This window comes from Asterias rubens, chromosome 13 (assembly GCF_902459465.1).
Source record: "Asterias rubens chromosome 13, eAstRub1.3, whole genome shotgun sequence".
Taxonomy (NCBI): domain Eukaryota; kingdom Metazoa; phylum Echinodermata; class Asteroidea; order Forcipulatida; family Asteriidae; genus Asterias; species Asterias rubens.
Genome location: NC_047074.1, coordinates 8490403 through 8511262, shown reverse-complemented (window position 1 = coordinate 8511262; position 20860 = coordinate 8490403). Strand labels below are relative to the sequence as shown.

The 20860-nt window shown below is 37.9% G+C and overlaps 1 protein-coding gene across 2 annotated transcripts; it reads right to left on the bottom strand.

Moving 5' to 3' along the window:
- Nucleotides 1-84: 84 nt before the first annotated feature.
- On the bottom strand, nucleotides 85-12218 carry LOC117298816 (low density lipoprotein receptor adapter protein 1-like). 2 transcript variants are annotated; one of them, XM_033782153.1, is made up of 3 exons: nucleotides 11651-12218; nucleotides 2198-2464; nucleotides 85-1290 (listed from the first exon to the last, which is right to left on the bottom strand). In XM_033782153.1, the coding sequence occupies exons 1-3, from the start codon at nucleotides 11991-11993 to the stop codon at nucleotides 971-973; spliced, it is 930 nt and encodes a 309-aa protein (XP_033638044.1). In that variant the 5' UTR covers nucleotides 11994-12218; the 3' UTR covers nucleotides 85-970. The 2 variants fall into 2 exon arrangements, with proteins under 2 accessions (XP_033638044.1, XP_033638043.1); XM_033782152.1 differs by lacking the exon at nucleotides 11651-12218 and adding an exon at nucleotides 3989-4552.
- Nucleotides 12219-20860: the final 8642 nt, after the last annotated feature.

Sequence of the window (20860 nt, the reverse complement as noted above, 5' to 3'; positions counted from 1 at the left end):
GGAGTACTTGTTGTGCAGAAATTTGCATGGACACCAGTGCGACTACGTAACAATGAATCTTGAATGGTTGTCTGATTTGTGTGATTTGTGAGGTTTTTGTTTTCCCACCATCACAAACCCATTTGATTAGCAAAACTTTGCAGTCCAGTTTATAAAATTTTGTTTGCTAACTGATCCCAAATTCATAGAGTAGCTTTTAAGCACACAAAACAGCTAAGCAAAACCAAATTTTCCTTATGGAAGTAAAGTCATCGACCAAAATTCCATTTCACATGTACCATCGATGAGTGGTATTCTGCTTTAATATGCACAGCAGAATTTTGTTTAGAAGTATTTTCAGCTTAAGCAGCTTTGTGAAATTCAGCCAAAATAACTGGACTGGTGAGACTTTCTGTTTTATTCCAAAAGATCTACTATGTAGTTTCATGAGACTAGACTGGGTATTCCAGTGCGTGGCATGATGGCAAAAAAACAAACAAAATGCTGGCTATACTTGTAACCGGTGATTAAAATTCTCATTACAGATATGAGTAAATAATTATTTCGAATTCCACCTTAAGATAGAAATTTGTATATTCAACGTCCTATCCTCATCAGATGTAGATTTCACAAAGAGTTAAAGACTAGTCTTATCTCCAGTAACGATGAGCTTTTCGTCTGAACTTATACAGGCATGCTACTTTTCAGCTTATCAGAGTCCTAGGACTAACCCTACGTAAGGACTAACCTAGACTCGATTTCAAGTCTTAGATCGGGTTATTCCTCTGCATCTCAGCCACGAAAAACGCCCCCACATTATTAGTAATCAAGCGCCTAACCCGAAACAAGAGGGCACTGTTTCGGCCAATAATGTAGAAGCTATCAGCAGGAGGACTCAAAAAGCCACGATCAAAGACTTGGAACCAAGTCTAGGACTAACCCTAAGTTAGGACTATCTTTGTGAAATCAACGTCTGATCTAGTACCTGGCCTTAGTCCCAGTCAGGGCGTACGTCGTAGACAACAGGCTGGTTCCGGCGACGCCCCCCACCACCAGACCTAACGTAGACCTCTTCCACCGGGTAGTCATCAAACTCCTCTTCTTCATCCTCGAACGAGTACCTCATGGATGAGGGTTCTCCATTGACCTCTCGGCCGCCCTGGGTGACGATGAGGCGGTCCGGGAGGACAGGTAACTCGTCTTGGGGCCTCACGAAGTTTCTTGGACAAGAGATGCCCCTGTTGTAGCGTTCGACGATGTTGACGACTGGCGTGCCATGTGGGGCGTGGTCGTCCCATTCTTGAAAATAGTCTTTAAGAGAAAAATTAACATTTTATCAACATTTGATTTTGATCAAGTGTTCTGTAAGATTTCATTTGCTTTTAATTTTGGGCACCCCCAAACAAAGATATTGACAAACTAGGGACACCACCAACATGGGCTAGATAGCTCAATTGGTAGAGAGCCGGCACGTTAATCCGGAGGTCGTTCGTTCGAATCCCACTCTAGTCAATTCTTTGTTCAACCTCAAAAAGCATATAATTTTTAATACAGCATCCAAACCTTAGGTCTATATGGACAACATATCTAATCTTACTGCATGGTAATAATGTAACATTTAAATAAAGTATTTTGGGGGGAAATGAAGCTTGCTTGTTTTCTTCAGTTCCGATTGTTTTGAGAAATATTTATTACTGAAAGTATTGCAAACACAAAATAATAATAATACAAATGGTCTTGATTTCATAACTAATGTAGTGGGAAAACAAATTAAAAATCAGTTTGATGTAATTTTTCTGAAAATTTGGCCACCATTAATAATTTTTCAAAACTTCAAAACCTTTCAGGATGTAGTATCATTATCATCAATTTTCCCAAGCCCTCCTATATGTCTAAGCCCGACTACCAATTTTAAACCCCATTCCCAAACTTGTAAAAGTCCTACTTTATCCAATGTCAATCCCTCATAAACTTAGCATGTCCTCCCATGTCCTTTTCAACTATTCATAAACTTTACCAAGTTCACCCATGTCCATTCCCACTTATCCTACCAAGTCATCCCATAATTATTATGTCAATTCCCACTAATCTAAACTTACCAAGTCCTCCCATGTCCTTTTCAACTATTCATAAACTTATCAAGTCCTCCCATGTCCATCCCACTAATCCTAAACTTACTAAGTCCTCCCATGTCCATTTCCACTAATCCTAAACTTACCAAGTCCTCCCATGTCCATTTCCCTCCTCTCGGCCAATCTGCGTTGGTTCTCCTCCACATGGATCCAGTTCTCATACCCGACACGGAACGCCTCGGACAGGGTGGACGTGATGACCCCGCACTGCCTCGGGGTGTTACACTCGAAGACGTGGCACACGAAACGGTTCCCTTTACCTCTGGCCACCATGGAGAAGATGTTGCTATGACGCGGGTCGGCAGCGACGAAATGGATCAGATTTATTGGGATGTGCTGAACATCTCTCGTCTCTGTCAAAGATAGGACAGGGGAAAGGAGTCAGTGATTGGTACTTTGTCGTCTAAACTAGGCACTTTTCAAGAAGTTTCAAACTCCAGTATAAAGTGTCAGATTGAGACTGAGAGCTTCGGCCGACGAGAACCTTAATTAAAACCAGGGCCCAATTTGTAGCGCTGCTTTACGGAAGGCAAATTGTTCGTGCTTACTGTAGCAGACAAATTTGCTAAGGTGTCAACTGGGCGGCCATCTGACACGTTCACATGGATTTGCATTGTGACGTCATTCATGTTCGTGCACTTTACGTAAGGTTAACATACCTTTTCGTGTGCATCGCTATGAAGTGGAAATCGCGCAGTGCAAAAAGCAGCTTTGTGAAATTGGGCCCGGTTTATGCCGTAACATTTCCTTCATTTGGAGGCAAAAAGAAAGTCAGCAACAGCAGCATTTGTTAAAGAACAGCAGCAGCATATTACAACAACCAAACACGAACGCAAGAAACTCTGAAGTAAAAAGTCTGACTAACTTTAGGCCCAACTATATTTTGTAGACGTATTAATTTGACATCAAATCCAACCACAAGCTCTAAACGAAAACTAGTTTTTACAAAATAAATACCAGGTGAATAAGTAACTGAACTATAAACTCATTAACACATTGAGAAACCAAATGTATCGAAACTGCATTCCCAACTATACGGGATGGAAGAACAGTTTCACGGCTTCGGCCTTTGGTCCGTGTACGTGCTCTTTGACTGGTAATCAAAATTGTAACTTATGCGCGCCTTTGTTCGTCTCGTCAAGTTCACACATTGAGCACAATGTGGGAGTGGGTTTTAAAATACAAGCATTATAACAAGATGAACTACAGAATAAGTTGGTCAATTTAATCTGGGCCCAATTTCATAGAGCTGCTAAGCAAACAAATTTGCTTAGCATGAAATTTCTTCCTTGATAAAAACAAGATTACCAACCAAATTTCCATTTGTTGCATATTGCGTGTTACTGGTATTTAGCTGTTCTTTGCTTATCCTGAAAATCACGTGAAAATTTGGTTGGTAATCCTGTTTTTATCAAGGAAGAAATTTCATGCTAAGCAAATTGTTGTGCTTAGCAGCTCTATGAAATTGGGCCCAGTCATCAACTACATTGTATAGGGCTGGCAGAGAAACCTTTTCAACCTTTACAGTGAACGAAAAGTGGATTCGGGTTGATTTAATATTTAGTACTCATGAAGCAGAACATTGGTTGCATGTTATCCGGAGAGATTGGCGATATTAGGTCTGATACTTCACGGAGGCATTGGATGCAATTGCCCCGATGCCTCTAGTAATTGCCTTGATGAAAATGCTCAAGTAGAAAATAATTTACAATTTTCCTCATAGGGTGCCCTTTACAAAGGATGCCTCAGTGCCCTTGCTCTTTCAAAAACGAACGAGCAATTATACGGGCCTGCGATATTTAACGCTATCGAGGGTTTAGTGTTCGCGATGATTTGACGGATTTGTGGTGATTATGATTAGAGCACTACAAACTTACGGACTTCCATAAAAGACACCTGTTTCTCGGTGATATTCATGGCGTAGAAAGGTATGGCGACACCTCGCTCTTTATACGCCTTAGCGCGCCCTCGGATCTCCTCTACCAGTTGTGACAACTCCTGCACACCTGGCTCGCCACTCCTCATTTTGGAAGCACCGAGGAAGATCAGCCGGGAAAAGGTCTTTTGACGGCTGCCTCCCGGGCCGTTCGAACTGCTTCTTCCCCGTGCATGCGGACCGCCTTTGCGTCTTACGGTGTTACGGCCATTCTGACTCATAGCCATACGAGTCGGGGACCGAGACATTGAACGACGACCTCCTCCCCGTCCTCTTCCTCGTCCCATGGTCCCAGTTTGTCTCACATAGTAGACCTGGTCACCCATTCCTGTCTTGAACTAAACTCCTTAATAAAAGTTACTCCAAGAGTCCACAAAAAAGCAGCTGCAACCGGAACCAGTTCAAGCCCAATACACTCTCGTTACTGTCAGACAGTCAGAGTCGGGCACAATGGCGTAGTTTTTGCAGGCTAGTTGGTTCTACTGCACAGCCTCAATCTCTCCAGTTACCAAAAGCAAACAGCGTGACATACATTGTTCAACGACAGCGAGTTGAGACGACAAATTTCATGCATGATTATTAGCAGAAATATTTTCCCATTTTGTGAGGGGACAAAAGAATGAATTTGGGTGTTTTGTGTTTGACGCGTCGAAAGTCCTGTGTCACCATTATTACAAGGCCATGTACAGTTTAGAAAAACACGAACTTCACAGCCGATTCCTAGCCTGGTTTGAGCCTCGAGTTCTGAAAGGCCAAGAAACCGTGGGCGTAGATATGTGAGGAGTCGGCGAACAGCTATGCACATAACCCCTACTTTCTTTATCATAACAATAGTTTCATTTGGTATCTCACGGTTTCTACAAAGGGGAAAAACATGGCATAAATGTTGTTCTATTTTGCAGACTGAATCTATGTTGTTCTGTTCATCATGCACCAACGCTCAAAGTTACATACAGTAAAACTTGAGTTGGCGGGGCAACCATTGTGTACGTCCAAAACCAAAACCTTTTCGCCGATTCTCGGAGTTACTTGGCACAATTCAAACGAGTAAAAACAAACGCATAGGTTTGTGGAGAGTTATCTGTGGTTTTTGGCTTATACCCAAATTGCAAATGTTTTTGATCGGTTCCCAAGGTGTTTTTGAGAAATAGAAAGAGTTACAAATATAGTGACTTATGTGTAAAATTTTAAACAAACAATCATCGTAATGTACAAATGGGCCGTATTCACAAAAAATAGCAATTGCTTTTTCTAGGCTTTTGCTTACCTCTTTATACATACATCTGTTTAAAGATGTAAGCAAAAGCCTAGAAAAAGCAATTGACATTTTTTATGAATACGGCCCAATAACGTCTTTTCGCTGGTAAATTGCTTCACCAAGCACATGTTTTTTAGGAGATTGTGTATCACTATAAACCGATAAATTACATTTTATCAAAGTCACAAATAATGTTAGGGGTGGAGTTTAATGCCTTTGAAATCTCGACAAAAACAAAATGATCAGAACTTTATTCGGACATGTTGAACCCCTCTCTGTTCATGTTCCCTTTGCTTTTAGCATTAATACAAACACAATGACATCAGCAGGCCAGACTTGTATACATTGCTTTCCCACAGCAAGCATTGATTTGGTTCATTGATTTTGAATGGACAACGAAACAAGATGGCTGCCACAAACTTAAGATATATGTCATTACTTCTTGCATGATTGTCTGAATACTCAAGGACAATTATTTAGTCATAAAACCATGAAATTAGATCATATTATTTTTCCTTTATACCTAAACTGGTTTCTTGCTTCTCAAAGAATTTAAAAACGAAACAAACAAAAACTGGCCGTGAGGAAGGTCGACATGCGCTGTGAACAGGATACATTATGTTTGGTTCCTTGCTCAATGGTTTGGGTTCGCCTGAACTGGGTTCCGGGTAAATATGAGCCGGATTTATAAGTGAGTCTAAACATGCACGTGGATGACAATGGAGTTCCGGGAATAAGACCGTATGTCTCGGACTTCAGCCACGGTTGACCCTTGGCCGTTTTAGCGATCCAGCCACCCAATGCCGGTGTCAGATGCAATTGTGGCCGCCATGCAACACTGTCCGCTCCGGACACTTTTGCATATGCAATCGTGTCCGGGCTATGCAAAAACCGTCCGGCGGACATGTACATGTACATCACTGTACATGTATGTCTGTGCGTAAGCGAGCATGCATGCACTGAACCTACGTAGGCCTATATGCAGCATGAATATTCACGTATTTTATGATTGCAGCGAATGCCCAACGGCCGAACATTTCCCATGTCATTCATGACACGCACTTAGCTTGTAAAAAAAATGGCGAACGTTTCTGTCTAAGTGCGTTTAATTTACTGGAAGGACGGTTCTGCACGGGGGCGGACACAACTGCATATGCAAAACCGTCCGGCGAACATTATTGCATATGCAGTAATGTCTTCCGGATAGTATTGCATAGAGTACATAATTGCATGCGACACCGGCCGTCAATTCGGACAAGCCCATTTTTACGTTGTCTTGTCCATCATGTTCAAAGTGTGACGTAGCTCCAATGTAAAGCCACAATAACTTCACATTGACTGGCTATCCACTGATAAGCAGAAGCCCATAGGAATTGCATTTTTTCCTTCGATTCTATTTATATGCAAGAAAAGTTAAATCACTGGACTTGGCTTTTATACTCTTTAGACTAAAAGGCTTTTAAGAATGGCAAGTTTTTGTCATAAGTTTAAACGAGTAAAATGGGTATATTTGGGATGACATTAAACATAAACGTTGGAACCAGAAATAGCGAAAACTATGCAACAGATACACATGCATGCGTGTGACGCAACGAAACGGATGAGACCGCTCTCCAACCGCGGGCTCTTCACCGAATGTAAAATGAACGGTCAATATCAAAATGCTTTGAAGTTTTAAAGTAATGGCCTATACACATCATCACACTCTCAAGGGTCTGAACATGGTGGGTTTCTGAAAATAAGGGACTTGAATCTTAAGAGGTTTAGCCTTCGAGAAAGACTCTGATTAGGGTCAAAAGGCCATTAACAATTACATGCGCTACTTGCAAACTTAAGACAAGTATACTACAAGCAAACTTTGGTCCTCAAGTTTGCTTTACGAAACAGAGCTTATAATTTATAAGCAATACATGAACGGAAGGTGACGTTTCTGCCCTTGGCATTAACTTGTCGATTGTGGCAACAGGAATAATCTTCTTAGGTTAACGAACTGGAACAGTTCCATAATTGTTTATTTTCAATCAAATTAGACATTACGGTTCGTATAGCCGATTGTGTTCGAACGTGCGCTATAAGATCAGTCTCATCCAGAATATTTGTTGGCATCCTTGAAAGTTTCTGAGTCAAGGCTTTCAATGACATCATTGTTCCATAGTGTGGGAATTACTTCAGGTTTGGCGATACCTTTTTCGTTTGCTTGGTTGGTTCCGGTAATTTATTTGTACCTTCCAAGTTGTTGGACCATTGATTGTTGAAGTCACGTTTTAACAGGTAATTACCGGGCAGTTTCGCTCATTAGATCCAACTTCTAATGACGTCACGTCACTGGTAAGAATTGACCCGGATTTCGAGTCTCAAGGGCCTGATCCAACTTCTGTTGGCTAGGCTGACCTGGAAACTGGTTTTAAAAAAAACTTGATTTTAACTCGGATTCTGCGTCAGTCTGACATATCTTTTGGTAAATTTAACACAGAATCATGTGGAATGTTTCTTGAGGATTTTGGCGTATGAGTTTTTAACATCCAGTGACGTACATTAAACTGGTTATTTAACTAAATGGTAAATGCTTCGCCGTGTCATGACATGTGTTTATAATAAATCCGTAATTCTCGCTATCGAGAATTGATATTGTTTTAATGTTTTCTCAAAAAGTAAAGCATTTCATGGAACAATATTTCAAGAGAAGTCTTTCACCATTACCTTCTGTAAACCCTGTAAATTATTTGTAAATCTGTGAACCTTTTTTTTCTGTACCAAAAGTGTATAATGGCTTATAAGCATACACAGCCTATCAAAATTGGGTTTTAAAGCAACACAAATTACGACACTTTTGTCTTCTTAGGTTCTTATGGGAGCGCGGACAACACCTCCACACCAATTCAGCGCGCTGTAGAATTTACGTCCTCCAAAGACCACTGAAAAAGGAAACGTTAATTTGAATTTCTTGTTGTATGTGTAGCTTATTGTACAATCGGTTCTTCGCTTGAATACATACTTTATTTGAAAATAATACGTGTAATGTGAACTTTGACCCTTCATTCATCATCAATAGTAGGCATATATGAAATATTAACTTCTATAATGCAACTGATCTTCTAAAACTAAGCCATAAAGGCGACTAGACATGTGGTTTTCAAGCCCCACCGTTTTGCAGTAGAAACACGTTGAACATGGGTCTCGCGGTTAATTTTTCTTTTCTAAAAACCAAGATCACATTGAATAAGGGTAGATTGAGTCATAAAAATATGATTAGTAAAATATGAAGGAAACAGCCCAAAGTTATTACCAAGAAAGAACAAGCTGCGAGAAAAGCAAGATGGCTGCCTAGTGCCTTATATACGTAACGGACAACTGTCGTGTTCAAATCGAACGACTTCGGCTGCACGGTTTAAAAGTGACAACGTCGAAGTACAGACGTTTTTCCATGTGATCCGACCGTAATACCTACCGTAGAAGTAAATTCCAACAAAACCCAATTCTTGAAATGACTTATCTCCAAAACAATATTGTAAAAGACGATTCGTTGTGTTCTCAGTACATGTCAAGAATTTAAGACTTGGACATCATTTTGTTTTACTTTCTGGTTTATATGTGTCTCATATTTAGTGTATTCCATTCCATTGTCAAAGTTCTACTTGTCGTTTTTTATCTTCAAGGCTTTTGTTTGGAAATACCTTTTTTTCTTTTTTCTTTTTTTCTTTTTTACTTATTTATTCATTTATTTATTTATTTATTTATTTTTATTTATTTAGAGGCCTATTTGTTTGTTTATTGTTATTTTGTTGACATTTATATATTTTTAATATATGTTTCTATTGTTTGTAACTGTTTTCAAACTGATTGGGGAACCTTTTAAAGGCAGTGGACACTATTAGTAATTACTCAAAATAATTATTATCATAAAACCTTACTTGGTGGCGAGTAATGGGGAGAAGTTGATGGTATAAAACATTGTAAGAAACGGCTCCCTCTGAAGTGACATAGTTTTTGAGAAAGAAGTAATTTTTTCCACGAGTTTGATTTCGAGACCTTAGATTTAGAATTTGAGGTCTCGAAATCAACCATCTATACGCACACGATTTCGTGTGACAAGTGTGTTTTTTCTTTCATTATTATCTCGACCAAATGAGCTCAAATTTTCACAGGTTTGTTATTTAATGCATATGTTGAGATACACCAAGTGAGAAGACTGGTCTTTGACAAGGTCTTTAAACATTTGTGTCTCTTGCCAATTTTTATTTATTTTATAAATATTTCTTTTTTTTTTAAATCTTTGATGGTTAATTTTATAATTTGCCTTGTTTGGGGGATATTTTTTACTCATTCTGCTTCATTGACTTTTTGTATCTTTTTGTTGATGTCTAATGTTATTATTGTCTTTATATATTTATTGTTAGTAATTGTAGATTTTTAATATATGGACAGAGATATTGGAATTGAAAGCCATCGGGCTACAGTTTTTTGTAAACTTGTTTAATTCCAGGCATAATGTCCGTGGCTTTTGTTTTGTTTTGATTATGTTTGTATTATTATTTTTTATTTGCCGAATAGATACATGTACTATCAATAATAATAATTCATTCCAATTCTCCGTTTTTCAATGAAGGTACTAAAGACAGGCCTGTTGTAAAAAAAATCGATTCAATTAAAGGGGGTGTCAAAAACACAGAACATTGGTATGTGTATTGGGGGTTTACGTTGCACACAAGGAGATGATTTCAATTTGGAAATCTGCGTTATTGATTGAGTTTCTTGCGTCCACTCAAGCAGTGATTTGACTTATATACGGTGCTAATAATCAAACTAAGGGATAAATAAAGGGATCTTTCGAAGCAAGCTTGAGTGGAGATCCCTGAAATTTAAAATTAAACGACTTTACTTTGTTATTAACCTATACTTATACACACACCAATTACAAAAATGAGGGGGGGGGGTACAAAACACACGCCGGCAGGAACAATACGCGCGCCTAAACAATTCGTTTTCTTCAATTGTAAAAAGTATTATGTATTCAAAGATACACTCAAGAAGACAAAGCTTGACTTTGGCTTTACTTTATGGAAACGAGGCCGTAATCTAGAAGGGCGATAAAGGGTTCTCGTAAAGTTCCTTGAAGAAGGTAAGAAGTGTCTTGTGAAAGTTACGATTCAAGTGTCCAGTTTACAAAGTGTCCAGGGTACAAAGTGTCCAAAGGTACGACGTGTCAAACCAGGGAACGAAATGGTCAAAGGTGCGAAGTGACCTGACAGTGACACTGGAGGCTCACAAAAAAGCACGTTGAACTTGTAGTCCCTATATACTACTCACCTCTGAATGACAATAAAGGTCAGGTGTATAATAATTGCTAACAAAACCCCTTTGAAACATAGCCCAAGGGCAACACCTATCCCGCGGCAGTTTTTCTCGACGTTTCAATTTATATTTAGCTCGAGGCTTCACAGGATACATGCCTTATTGGAAATTGCACATCTGAGAAGCTTAAAATCGGTGGGGCTTTAGGTTTATATTTCGAACGACCACTTGAAGATGCACAACAACAATTTGTAATTCACGCCTAACAAGTGTTTTTATGAGTTTTTAACACATAGGCCTGCCTCATGGCAACGAAGGCGATTGCCTCCATGCGCTGCCCCTACCCATTGCCTTGCGTGGTGCCCTTAAAATGCTCCAGTATAAATTTACAATTTCCTCATAGGGAGCCCTTAACTTTACCCAAGAGAAAATGCGTTGATACATTTGTCCTTTCAAAAACGAACAGCATACAGGCCTGTTTTCCACTTCTTATTACTCAGTTCTGAGGACTCCATAAACGTGTTTACAATGTATATACAGTATACAGCAGTTCCACATTACAAAAGCCGTGTCACACGAGGTAACTTTTACAGGCAGCATGACATGGCGGCAACAATTTGGCATGCAAAATAAAAGGAAACCATCATCAAATTAATTACAACTTAGTTAGACTATATCAACACACATTGTGATAATTTGATTACAATAACTGTTTTATTCTCTATGTGAATCGTGCATGGAACAAGTTAGTATACCATGTTAAACCATGGAGGAATATCACATGGTATACTTTATTCCTCCATGGTTAAACCATATCACATGGTATACTTTATTCCTCCATGGTTAAACCATGGATGAATAAATACCCATGGGGATAACTTTCCGTATGGCGCCACCACCTTTTCACTCATTTTTACAAAAAGGGATATATCAATCAGGTAAATTAGATACTATATTATTTTATTTCGAATGAAAAAGTGGTGGCGCCATACGGAAACTTTTCCACACATGGTATACTTTATAGCATTTGGTGTAATTTTCTTGCTAACTTACCAGGTTGTTTGAAAGACACTCTATCACAGCCCACTTCCATCACATACATCTTGAGACGTGTACCATTCCTCCTGAAGTCTTCGGTCCTGTCTCGGAGAAACGACACAACGCGGGCTACATCTTCAAAACTTGGATCCCCGCCGCCATTCCCAGCCCCAAGGGGAACAGACCCCATATAGATAGCAGGAAACTCCGCATATCCACGGGGTTCAGGGGGCAGGTAACGGAGCGGTCGACGGACCTGAGGGCCCGGGCCCATCGGTGCCATCTGTGGGCCAGGCCCCCGTGACATCAAGCGTTGCTGATGGTGACCGGGGTTTCCATAACCAGTCCCTCCGTACATGATTCTAAGATTCTCTTATCTTCTTAAGTTCTCAGGTGAGGAAATAAGAAACCTGTCCGATATGTTCTAGTTTCACCCTCTGATTTTGGAATCGGGAAACGGGCGCAGTCTTCATAAAATGACTCATGGAATGCTGCGCTAGTTTTGGGTCACCAGAAGCCGATGGCACTGTGTGTGGGCATCCACTCAACTAGCTTTGCACTCTCTCGCCACCACACATAGTCTACGGAGAGGGTGAACAGTTTCACGGTCCAATGCATCCCAACGACCCTCTCTAGCAGAAATGTACACGGCATCAAAATTTAACATATTCGCAGTTCCCCCTTTGTAAATATTTCTTTTGTTGGTGGAAATGGTGGAATATTGATCGCTGTTCGGGTAACAAAAAGAGTTGGGTCGAGCAAGGGCAACCTTGGATTCTCAAAATAAATTTTGACTCCCAACATGAACAGGAAATAAAATGCAGCTGCTCCCAAAGCATGGAGATAGAACTGCTTAAACAGTCCATGGAGGATTCTCTCCATGAACAGTCCAAGTCTGAAATCTGGAAATTTGATGTTAAACAAATACTCGAATAAAATTTGATAATTCTAAGCTTTTAGGCCAACTAAAAATTTAATGTAATAATCTGCATTTGGATTACACATGTTGAGAAAAGTAACTGTGAGCCAACGCTTCCCACATTAAACTTTTGGGGGATAGAAAAGTGCTATGTTTCCATATTAACTGCAGTAATTTGAAGTGAACGTTTTTTTCAAAAGGCTTTATATTTATATTATGCAAAGCTGCGTACTTCTCACTTACCGAGGAACTTTTTTCTCCATTACTTTTCAGAGTCATAACCAAACGTATACAGACCTTTTAAAGACAGTGGACACTATTGGTAATTGTCAAAGACCAGTCTTCTCACTTAGTGTATCTCAACATATGCATAAAATAACAAACCTGTGAAAATTTGAGATCGATTGGTCGTCGGAGTTGCGAGATAACTATGAAAGAAAAAAACACCCTCGTCACACGAAGTTGTGGGCTTTCAGATGCTTGATTTCGAGACCTCAAATTCTAAACTTGAGGTCTCGAAATCAAATTTTGTGGAATATTCGTTCTTTCTCGAAAACTACGTCACTTCAGAGGGAGCCGTTTCTCACAATGTTTTATACTATCAACCTCTCCCCAGTACTCATTACCAAGTAAGGTTTTATGCTGATAATTCGTTTGAGTAATTACCAATAGTGTCCACTGCTTTTAAAGGCACTACACATCTTTGGTAGTTGTCAAACACCAGTATTCTCACTCCCAACATATGCGTAAAATCAAAAACATGATGTGAACATTTTGGCCCAATTGGTCATCGAATTTGCAAGAGAATATGGGAAAGAAAAAACACCATTGTTGCACTACTTTGTGCGCTTTCAGATGCATATACAACTGAAAGGCTTCAGCTTAAGTCTTTTGAATGGGAAATTACCCATTTCTCAAAAACTACGTTACTTCAGAGGGAGCCGTTTCTCACAATGTTGTATACTATCAACAGCTCTCCACTGCTCGTTTCAAAGTAAGCTTTTATTCTAATAATTATCTGAGTAATTACCAATAGATATCTAGATGCACCTCCAAACTTGTGTAAGTTGGTAGCAAGTGTGTCGTCCCGGTCCTCCCGTCCCCTGAGACAAAACAAAATATGTACAATCTTCTACCCTTGTTCATATTTTTAGCCAGTACTCACATGGTTCAACCTGGGCCCAATTTCATAGAGCTGCTAAGCACAAAACAATTGCCTAGCATGACATTTCTTCCTTTGATTAAAACAAGGATTACCTACAAAATTTCCGTTTGTTGCATAGTGCTCGTGACTGGTATTCAGCTGTAGTTTCCCTATCCTGAAAATCACGTGGAAACTTGGTTGGTAATCCTGTTTTATCAAGTCAATTTTTTCAAAATGGTGCCCTGATGTGCAACCTTCTCACAACGAGTCTGGTTTATTTTAAATGTCTTAACACCGGGGAGGGGGGTATGGTAGGGCAGTGACACTAGTTTTTAAAAATTTAATTATATACATCTTGGAGACTTGTACATGATTTGCTAATATTTTTACATGTATCAAGATAGAGCATATAGCTCATCCTCGAGATGCTGTCAGTAAACTTGTCCGATTCAAAGATACTGGACACCTTTGGTAATAGTCAAAGACCAGTGATCTCATGGTGCATCTCAACATATGCATACAATAACAAACCTGTGAAAATTTGAACTCAATTGGTCGTCGAAATTGCGAGATAATGTTGGGGGAAACAAACACCCTTGTCACACGAAGTACATGTAGTGTGGTTTCAGATGCTTGATTTCGAGACTTCACGCGTGAGTTCTCGAAATCAAGTTCAATTGCTTTACTGAGAAATAACTTCTTTCTCAAAACTACGTTACTTCAGAGGGAGCCGTTTCCCACAATGTGTTATACTATCAACAGCTCTCTATTGCTCGTTACCAAGTAAGGTTTTATGCTAACAATATTCTGAGTAATTACAAATCGTGTCCACTGCCTTTAAAGTAGCTCTATGGACTTTGGGTTCTGTTTATTACAATAGGCAAATTATAGGACTATGCTTTATTGCACCAGGTCCGTGTTCCCAAGTTAGACAACTGGGAAAAAAATCTACAACAAAGACACACAATAACAAAACGGAAAGTTGTCATGATTTTGCTTTTGCAACTACTTCACTTTTTATTCAGTACAAATTCGGTGAAGAAACATCCTTTCTCGTCTCCATATATGAAGACACGCCCCTTTTCATCTCCTGGTATCCACGTTTACATTCATCATAATTCAACACTTTCTTCACGGGAGGGAACCCGTTTTGTATAACTCAACAAAACCATTCTCCAAGTAAACTGCACCGTAAGCCCGACTGAGAATATATAATCCCAAGTGCGAATTGTCACACATAATGACGTCAGAGGACAGTTTCCTTGCAATAATTTTGCTCAATTCTCAAGAGATTTGACACTGGAACTCATCGCAAAGTTACCCACATTATAAAGCTCAAAAACAACTTTAAAAAAAACACTGGATGGATGACGGAAAATTAAGAAAACATTATCCTTTCTTTTGTAAGAATTTTGAAGAAATATACATTAACAACACTTGTGGTATTCTGAGCTTACAAAAAACGAACATCGTGGAGCAAAAGTCCAACTGTTATAAAGAATAATCCAACAAAAATATTGAAGATACTTCATCTTTGGTTACAAAATATTAATGTCATGAATGATTCATTTTTGTTATGTTTAGGTGAGTAACTTTGCTCTGTAAATACCAGATACAACTCCAAACTCATTACCACACTAAAATGACAACCAATTAGGGTATCCCAAATATTAAACAATGCAATACGAAAACAGCAAAAGCACACTAGATGAAAAATGCTTAGATTTTTTTTGTATTTTTTTCTTTCTTTTTAAAGTCTCGGTAAATAACAATAGTTAATAATAGTAATACATCTCTGTTGTCCCATTCGGTTTGAACAAAAACAAAAAATAGTCTGGTACTCTCCCTCGGGCACTTATGCTGAGTATAATCAAGACCTTTAAGATACACATACATACGTCTAGTTCCCCATCTCTCACCCCTTTCTTTGGCTACGTACAAGACATAGGAATAGTTATAATAATTTTTTAATTGTAGTTTTTGTTGTCTCTCAGTGAATTATTTTTTACATTATGATACCTCTGCATATAACTGGACGTTATGGTATAGAAACATGCTACAAATCTCTTACCACACATACTCTCCTTGATTTTAATTTGTTTTCTCACAAAATACACACTTGCCCCGCACTCTATGGACAAATTTCGTCTTTTAATACAGAGTTCGGTGGACGATTCCATCGAGCTGCTAAGCGCTCAAACTTGCTTAGCACAAATCATGTATTGGAAAAAACGGGTCACCAGTCAAATGCCATAATGAATGTATATTCTTGTGTCTGGTTTCCCCGCTGATTTGTGCTAAGCAAATAAACCCATTAAGCAATACTTTCTGCTTAGCAGCTTGATGACCTCTGACCTCGACCTCTTTCCCCAGTACAGACCTTTGATAACATGGAAAGAATACCTCACAGCTTTATCAATAAATTATCAATATACTCCTAAAACGGTTAACAGCAGTTTTGGAAAATTAAATACACGTGATGTCGTTGTATAGTAAAATCATTGCCTCAGTTACAAACACGAATAAACAAAACCATTTAAATTACACTGTTGACAAAAACTGAATGTTTTTCATTTCATTTAAGATTTCTTTTAAACATGTAAAGCACGGTTCATCATTTTTATTGCAACTTATTTGTTAACTTTCTCACCGACTACAAATTTTGATGTTTTATAAACCTCATCATAGGTTTTCCTTTTTTCACATTTACACTGGGTTTGCTGGTTAGCTTTGCCCTTTCTCAAACTGCACACACATGACTTGAAAGAATGACTCATTAGATAATTTAGGCAAATATTAAAAGCGTATCTGATAAAAAATATTTAACTAAACTGTACTGTAACTTCATTGACTTCAGTGTCCTCATATTTTGTGCGTACTAAACTTTCAAATACAGGCATATGGGGAAAAAAGATAATAAAATTAATAAATAAAAAAAAGGTGGGGAATAAAAACTGCCTGTTTTAGTTAAGGAGGAAGGAAAAAAATCTGCTACTACTAACATCAATACCAGTAGCAAAGACAGGAGTTTTCAGAACTTAAATTTGGTCCATATTCCTAAATTTGTGAAAAATCTTGTAAAATGTTTTCTTTTTCCATATCTCAAATCAGATAACACTTTTAAATATAAAGAAAAATTGCTAAAAAACAAGAGGTGTTTCGTACTGAAAAGAGCGCGCCTGAGGGGTGAAAAATCAGTCGATTCCTCTAAAAAATATATATAAATATTAAAAATGTACAATGTTCATTCATGTTACGTATGAAAAGTTGTAACAATCTAATTGTTAATTTTTTTCAGTCCATGGAAAATAGGCCATTTTTATTGATTGGAGAATGACTGTTCCAAAAGACCTGAGAATTTGGCAGTGGGTGAATGAAACGACAGTACATTCAAAATTATGGAGAAACAAAATGTACTCCACATTGTACGAGAATAAAGAAATGAAAGCGATAAAAAAACAGAAGCCAAAAATGACCACATGGTGAGTCCTGTTGCACAGGGCAGCAAGTGGCAAGATTGAACAAAGTCACAATGAGGACAAAAAACATTGTGTTGATTACAAAACTTCTCCTTTTTTTAAAGAGTCTCCTACATTGGACGCAATTTTATTTAATAGGCACCTATCAGAATATTACTATGATGGAAGCCAAAAGATCTAGTTTGAAAATTAAAAAAAAACCTTGTAATAAAAAAAAAAGGTTGCATGCATCCAAGACCATACTTGATGTAAGGACACAATGCAAATGATTCGCACAAGTTGAACTGCGTCAATTTATACTAAACTGCAAGTGAAGTATGAACAATGTACAATAACCATCTAAAAAAGGTAACTGAAATTTGACTTGTTTTTATAGAAGGCCACTATGAAAACAAAATGGGTATCAGGCACTTTTGTACAACTCCAGAACTCATAATCAAAATTGCTATCTAAAGAGGAGTGTACAAAATACTGTTCAATGGTTTACAGAGTACTTTTCAAAGTAGTAAAAAGTTGACAAACTTCTCCTTCAGATGACACTGAAGAAGATTTCTCTAATTTTATGACAACAAAAAGACGTCAACACACCTTGGTTCAACGTCATACAGCCGCTTCGGTTCACAAATCTGCTATCAGAAGAACAAAATGGCGCTTAGAGGAAGCAGGTTACCAGCCAAAATGCTGTGTTATGTCAGTGTTTGGAACTGGTTCCCTACTTATAGTTGCAAAGAAATAATACTGGCCCCACAGCTCAATAAAATCAGGTTCCAGAAACAAACTAAGTGTTTGCATACTATACCACATACATATCTACATTACAATTGACAAGTGTCTTTTATCAACAAAGTCTGGTAGTTTGAACGCAAGAGTTCAATATTCTAATATGTAGGTGGTATAGCCCCTAGGTGGTAAACCCTACTCTGCCAATCTCCCATTGTAGCACCTGTTTAAAATAATACTAAAAGCTTCTCCTCCAACTATGATTGTCGTTTAAATCGACACACAAAATGTTGGATCCTTCCAGGCCACTAACTAGTTACTTTTAAAATTGAGTACTTGACCTGATAGCTGGTTACCTGAAAGGTGTATTTTTTTTAACAGTGCATGTATTATAATAGATGTTAAATTTGCATCGGGGATAAAGAATATTAATTTTGGTTTTTACCCATACACCGATGTGTGTTAGCACTGTATACTCAGTACTTTCCCGAGTCCTGTGAAAAAGTATCACAGGCATGTTACTCGGGTGGGATTCGAACCCACGACCCTTGCAATTCTAGAGCAGTGTCTTACCAACTAGACTACCGAGATTGCCCAGCAGCTAGAGGCAGTTCGAATCCTATGTTTTGGCAGCGGGTACCGCAAAGATATAATAGATGTTAAATTTGCATCGGGGATAAAGAATATTAATTTTGGTTTTTACCCATACATGTATTCATCAACTGGCAGGTACCAGTGAGGCAATTTTTCCTCCTATCCTAATAAGATGCTTACTCTTAGCACACACACAAAAAAGAACATGCATTTTTTGTATCCTCCAATCAACTATAGTTGGCAAATACCTAAACATATAGATGTTTTGGTATTTGCCAACATAAGCATATACATGTACTTAATGTTTACTAACAATCCCCTCTCTCAAATGAAAAAAAAAATGAAAAAAATTAACATCCAACTTTGTTCTTTTTACTTCATTCAATGCAGTTTTGGTAATTACAAGTATAAAACAAGTTCAGTTGTCAATAATAAAAAAAGTGCTATCCCTGAAGGAATTTTGAGATAGGTTTTATTATCAGGCATTGGTCCTTGAGGTTACCCTAATTTGGTGGATTTTAAGAGTCAATATATAATTTCAACAACTTTGTTCAAATGCTACTAAAAACAAAACGAACCATAAAGTGAACACTTGAAGGAATTAACACAAATGGCAGATTCGCATTCAACAAAACAGTGCTAGCAATTGCTAAGCAGCAATCGAGAAATTGTTAAGCAGCAATTTAGAAATTGCTGAGCAGCAACTAAATTGCTAAGCAGCAATTCAGAAATTGCTGAGCAAACTTAATTGCTAAGCAGCAATTTAGAAATTGCTTGGCAGCAATTGCTAAGCAGCAATTAACAAATTGACAAGCAGCAATTTACAAATTGATAAGCAGCAATTTAGAAATTGCTTGGCAGCAATTTAGAAATTGCTACATTTGGATTTGGGTCATCGCCGATAACATACACAACTTGTGTAGACTTTTCGGCTGGTGGACTGCATAATGTTTAAACAAAATCAGATTTTTATTGGCAAATATAAACAGCATTTGGCTTTGGTTTCCACAATGAAAGCATGGCTTCCAAAATGACATTGTTCACCTTAATACCTTAAGACTCATCACCGAAATTACCTCATCGCGACCTTTACATTAAAATAGAACACTAACAAGTTAACTCGAAAAACCTGATAATGAATTAAAGAATTTGTGGGTACTAAAGGATTACTGAATATTAAAAATTACATGAGTTGTCACACTTTCAAGTGATTTGTTTTGTGCAGCCCTTCTATTCTTTGTTTTTAAAAAACAACCTTCCCTGGTTTTGTTTGGGTTTTTTTTCCTCGTGTGAGAGCAAAAATGTTTTAAAATTAAATACCACAATCTAGCGAGCAGATTGTGTTCATATTATTTTCTACAATACAGTTCAAAGATACCAGCTCCCAATGGTTAACTTGTGAATAGAAAGGAATGTTAACGCAGCACGCCAATTAATCAAAAACAAATGTTTAAAAAATGTTATTCTTTTAAAAATAACTGTAGTCTTACCACACACACCGTTTTGACTTCCATGACAACAAAACAAATATACAGTTTTTTTGTTACATTGAATATGCCTCCAAGTATAAATACATGTTTATATATATATATTTATATCGTACGTATTATAAAAAATTGGTTCGCGTACAAGTATCATATTCCAAAAAGCCTAACAAATGCTGTGAGGTATTTAACAACTTGGTATTAAGTTAACAGATACCATAATACTTATGATTTCAACAGGCTAGAAAAAAGAAAAAATGTCTCTGGCCATTTAGAGTACAAAATATCTTACAACCGCTAACAGTTATTTTTCCTGTCAACAAAACGATGGGACTGCAGAATACAATTTTTTAATATCTGCTGCTCATCTCATAAAACAGACCATTTAAAAAGTTGTATTAAAAAAATAAACATATTCATATTCAGCCCCGCTATTAGTTTTTTTCCCCACCGGTTTTAAGACACTTTTACGGGAAGCTGTTGGGAAGAAATTTTTACTTCCTACAGTTTAAAAAAGAAAAGAAAAATTAATACTGTACAACAATCATGTCAGCTTGATCTCGTCTAAACAATCTGCCAGAGACATTTAAGATTTCTCTTATAAACTGTTCGAATTCTGATATCACAAAAAAGGTATTTTCTTTTATGTTGCCCTCCACCCAAACCCAAATAAAAGATAAGGTTGTTAAATATAAATACAGATTGCACCCAAACATGATTTTGTCACATTGTAGGGAAATACTTGCTTTTTAAAAAAAGCCTTTACAAATGAGGCAGTATCGATGCATCAGTTACTGCCCCCAGCTCCCCCCTCCCCAATTTGTGATTGCCCCAGGTCCAATTCAAGGTTTACTATATCTTCTAAGCAAAGAAGACACATGCTAA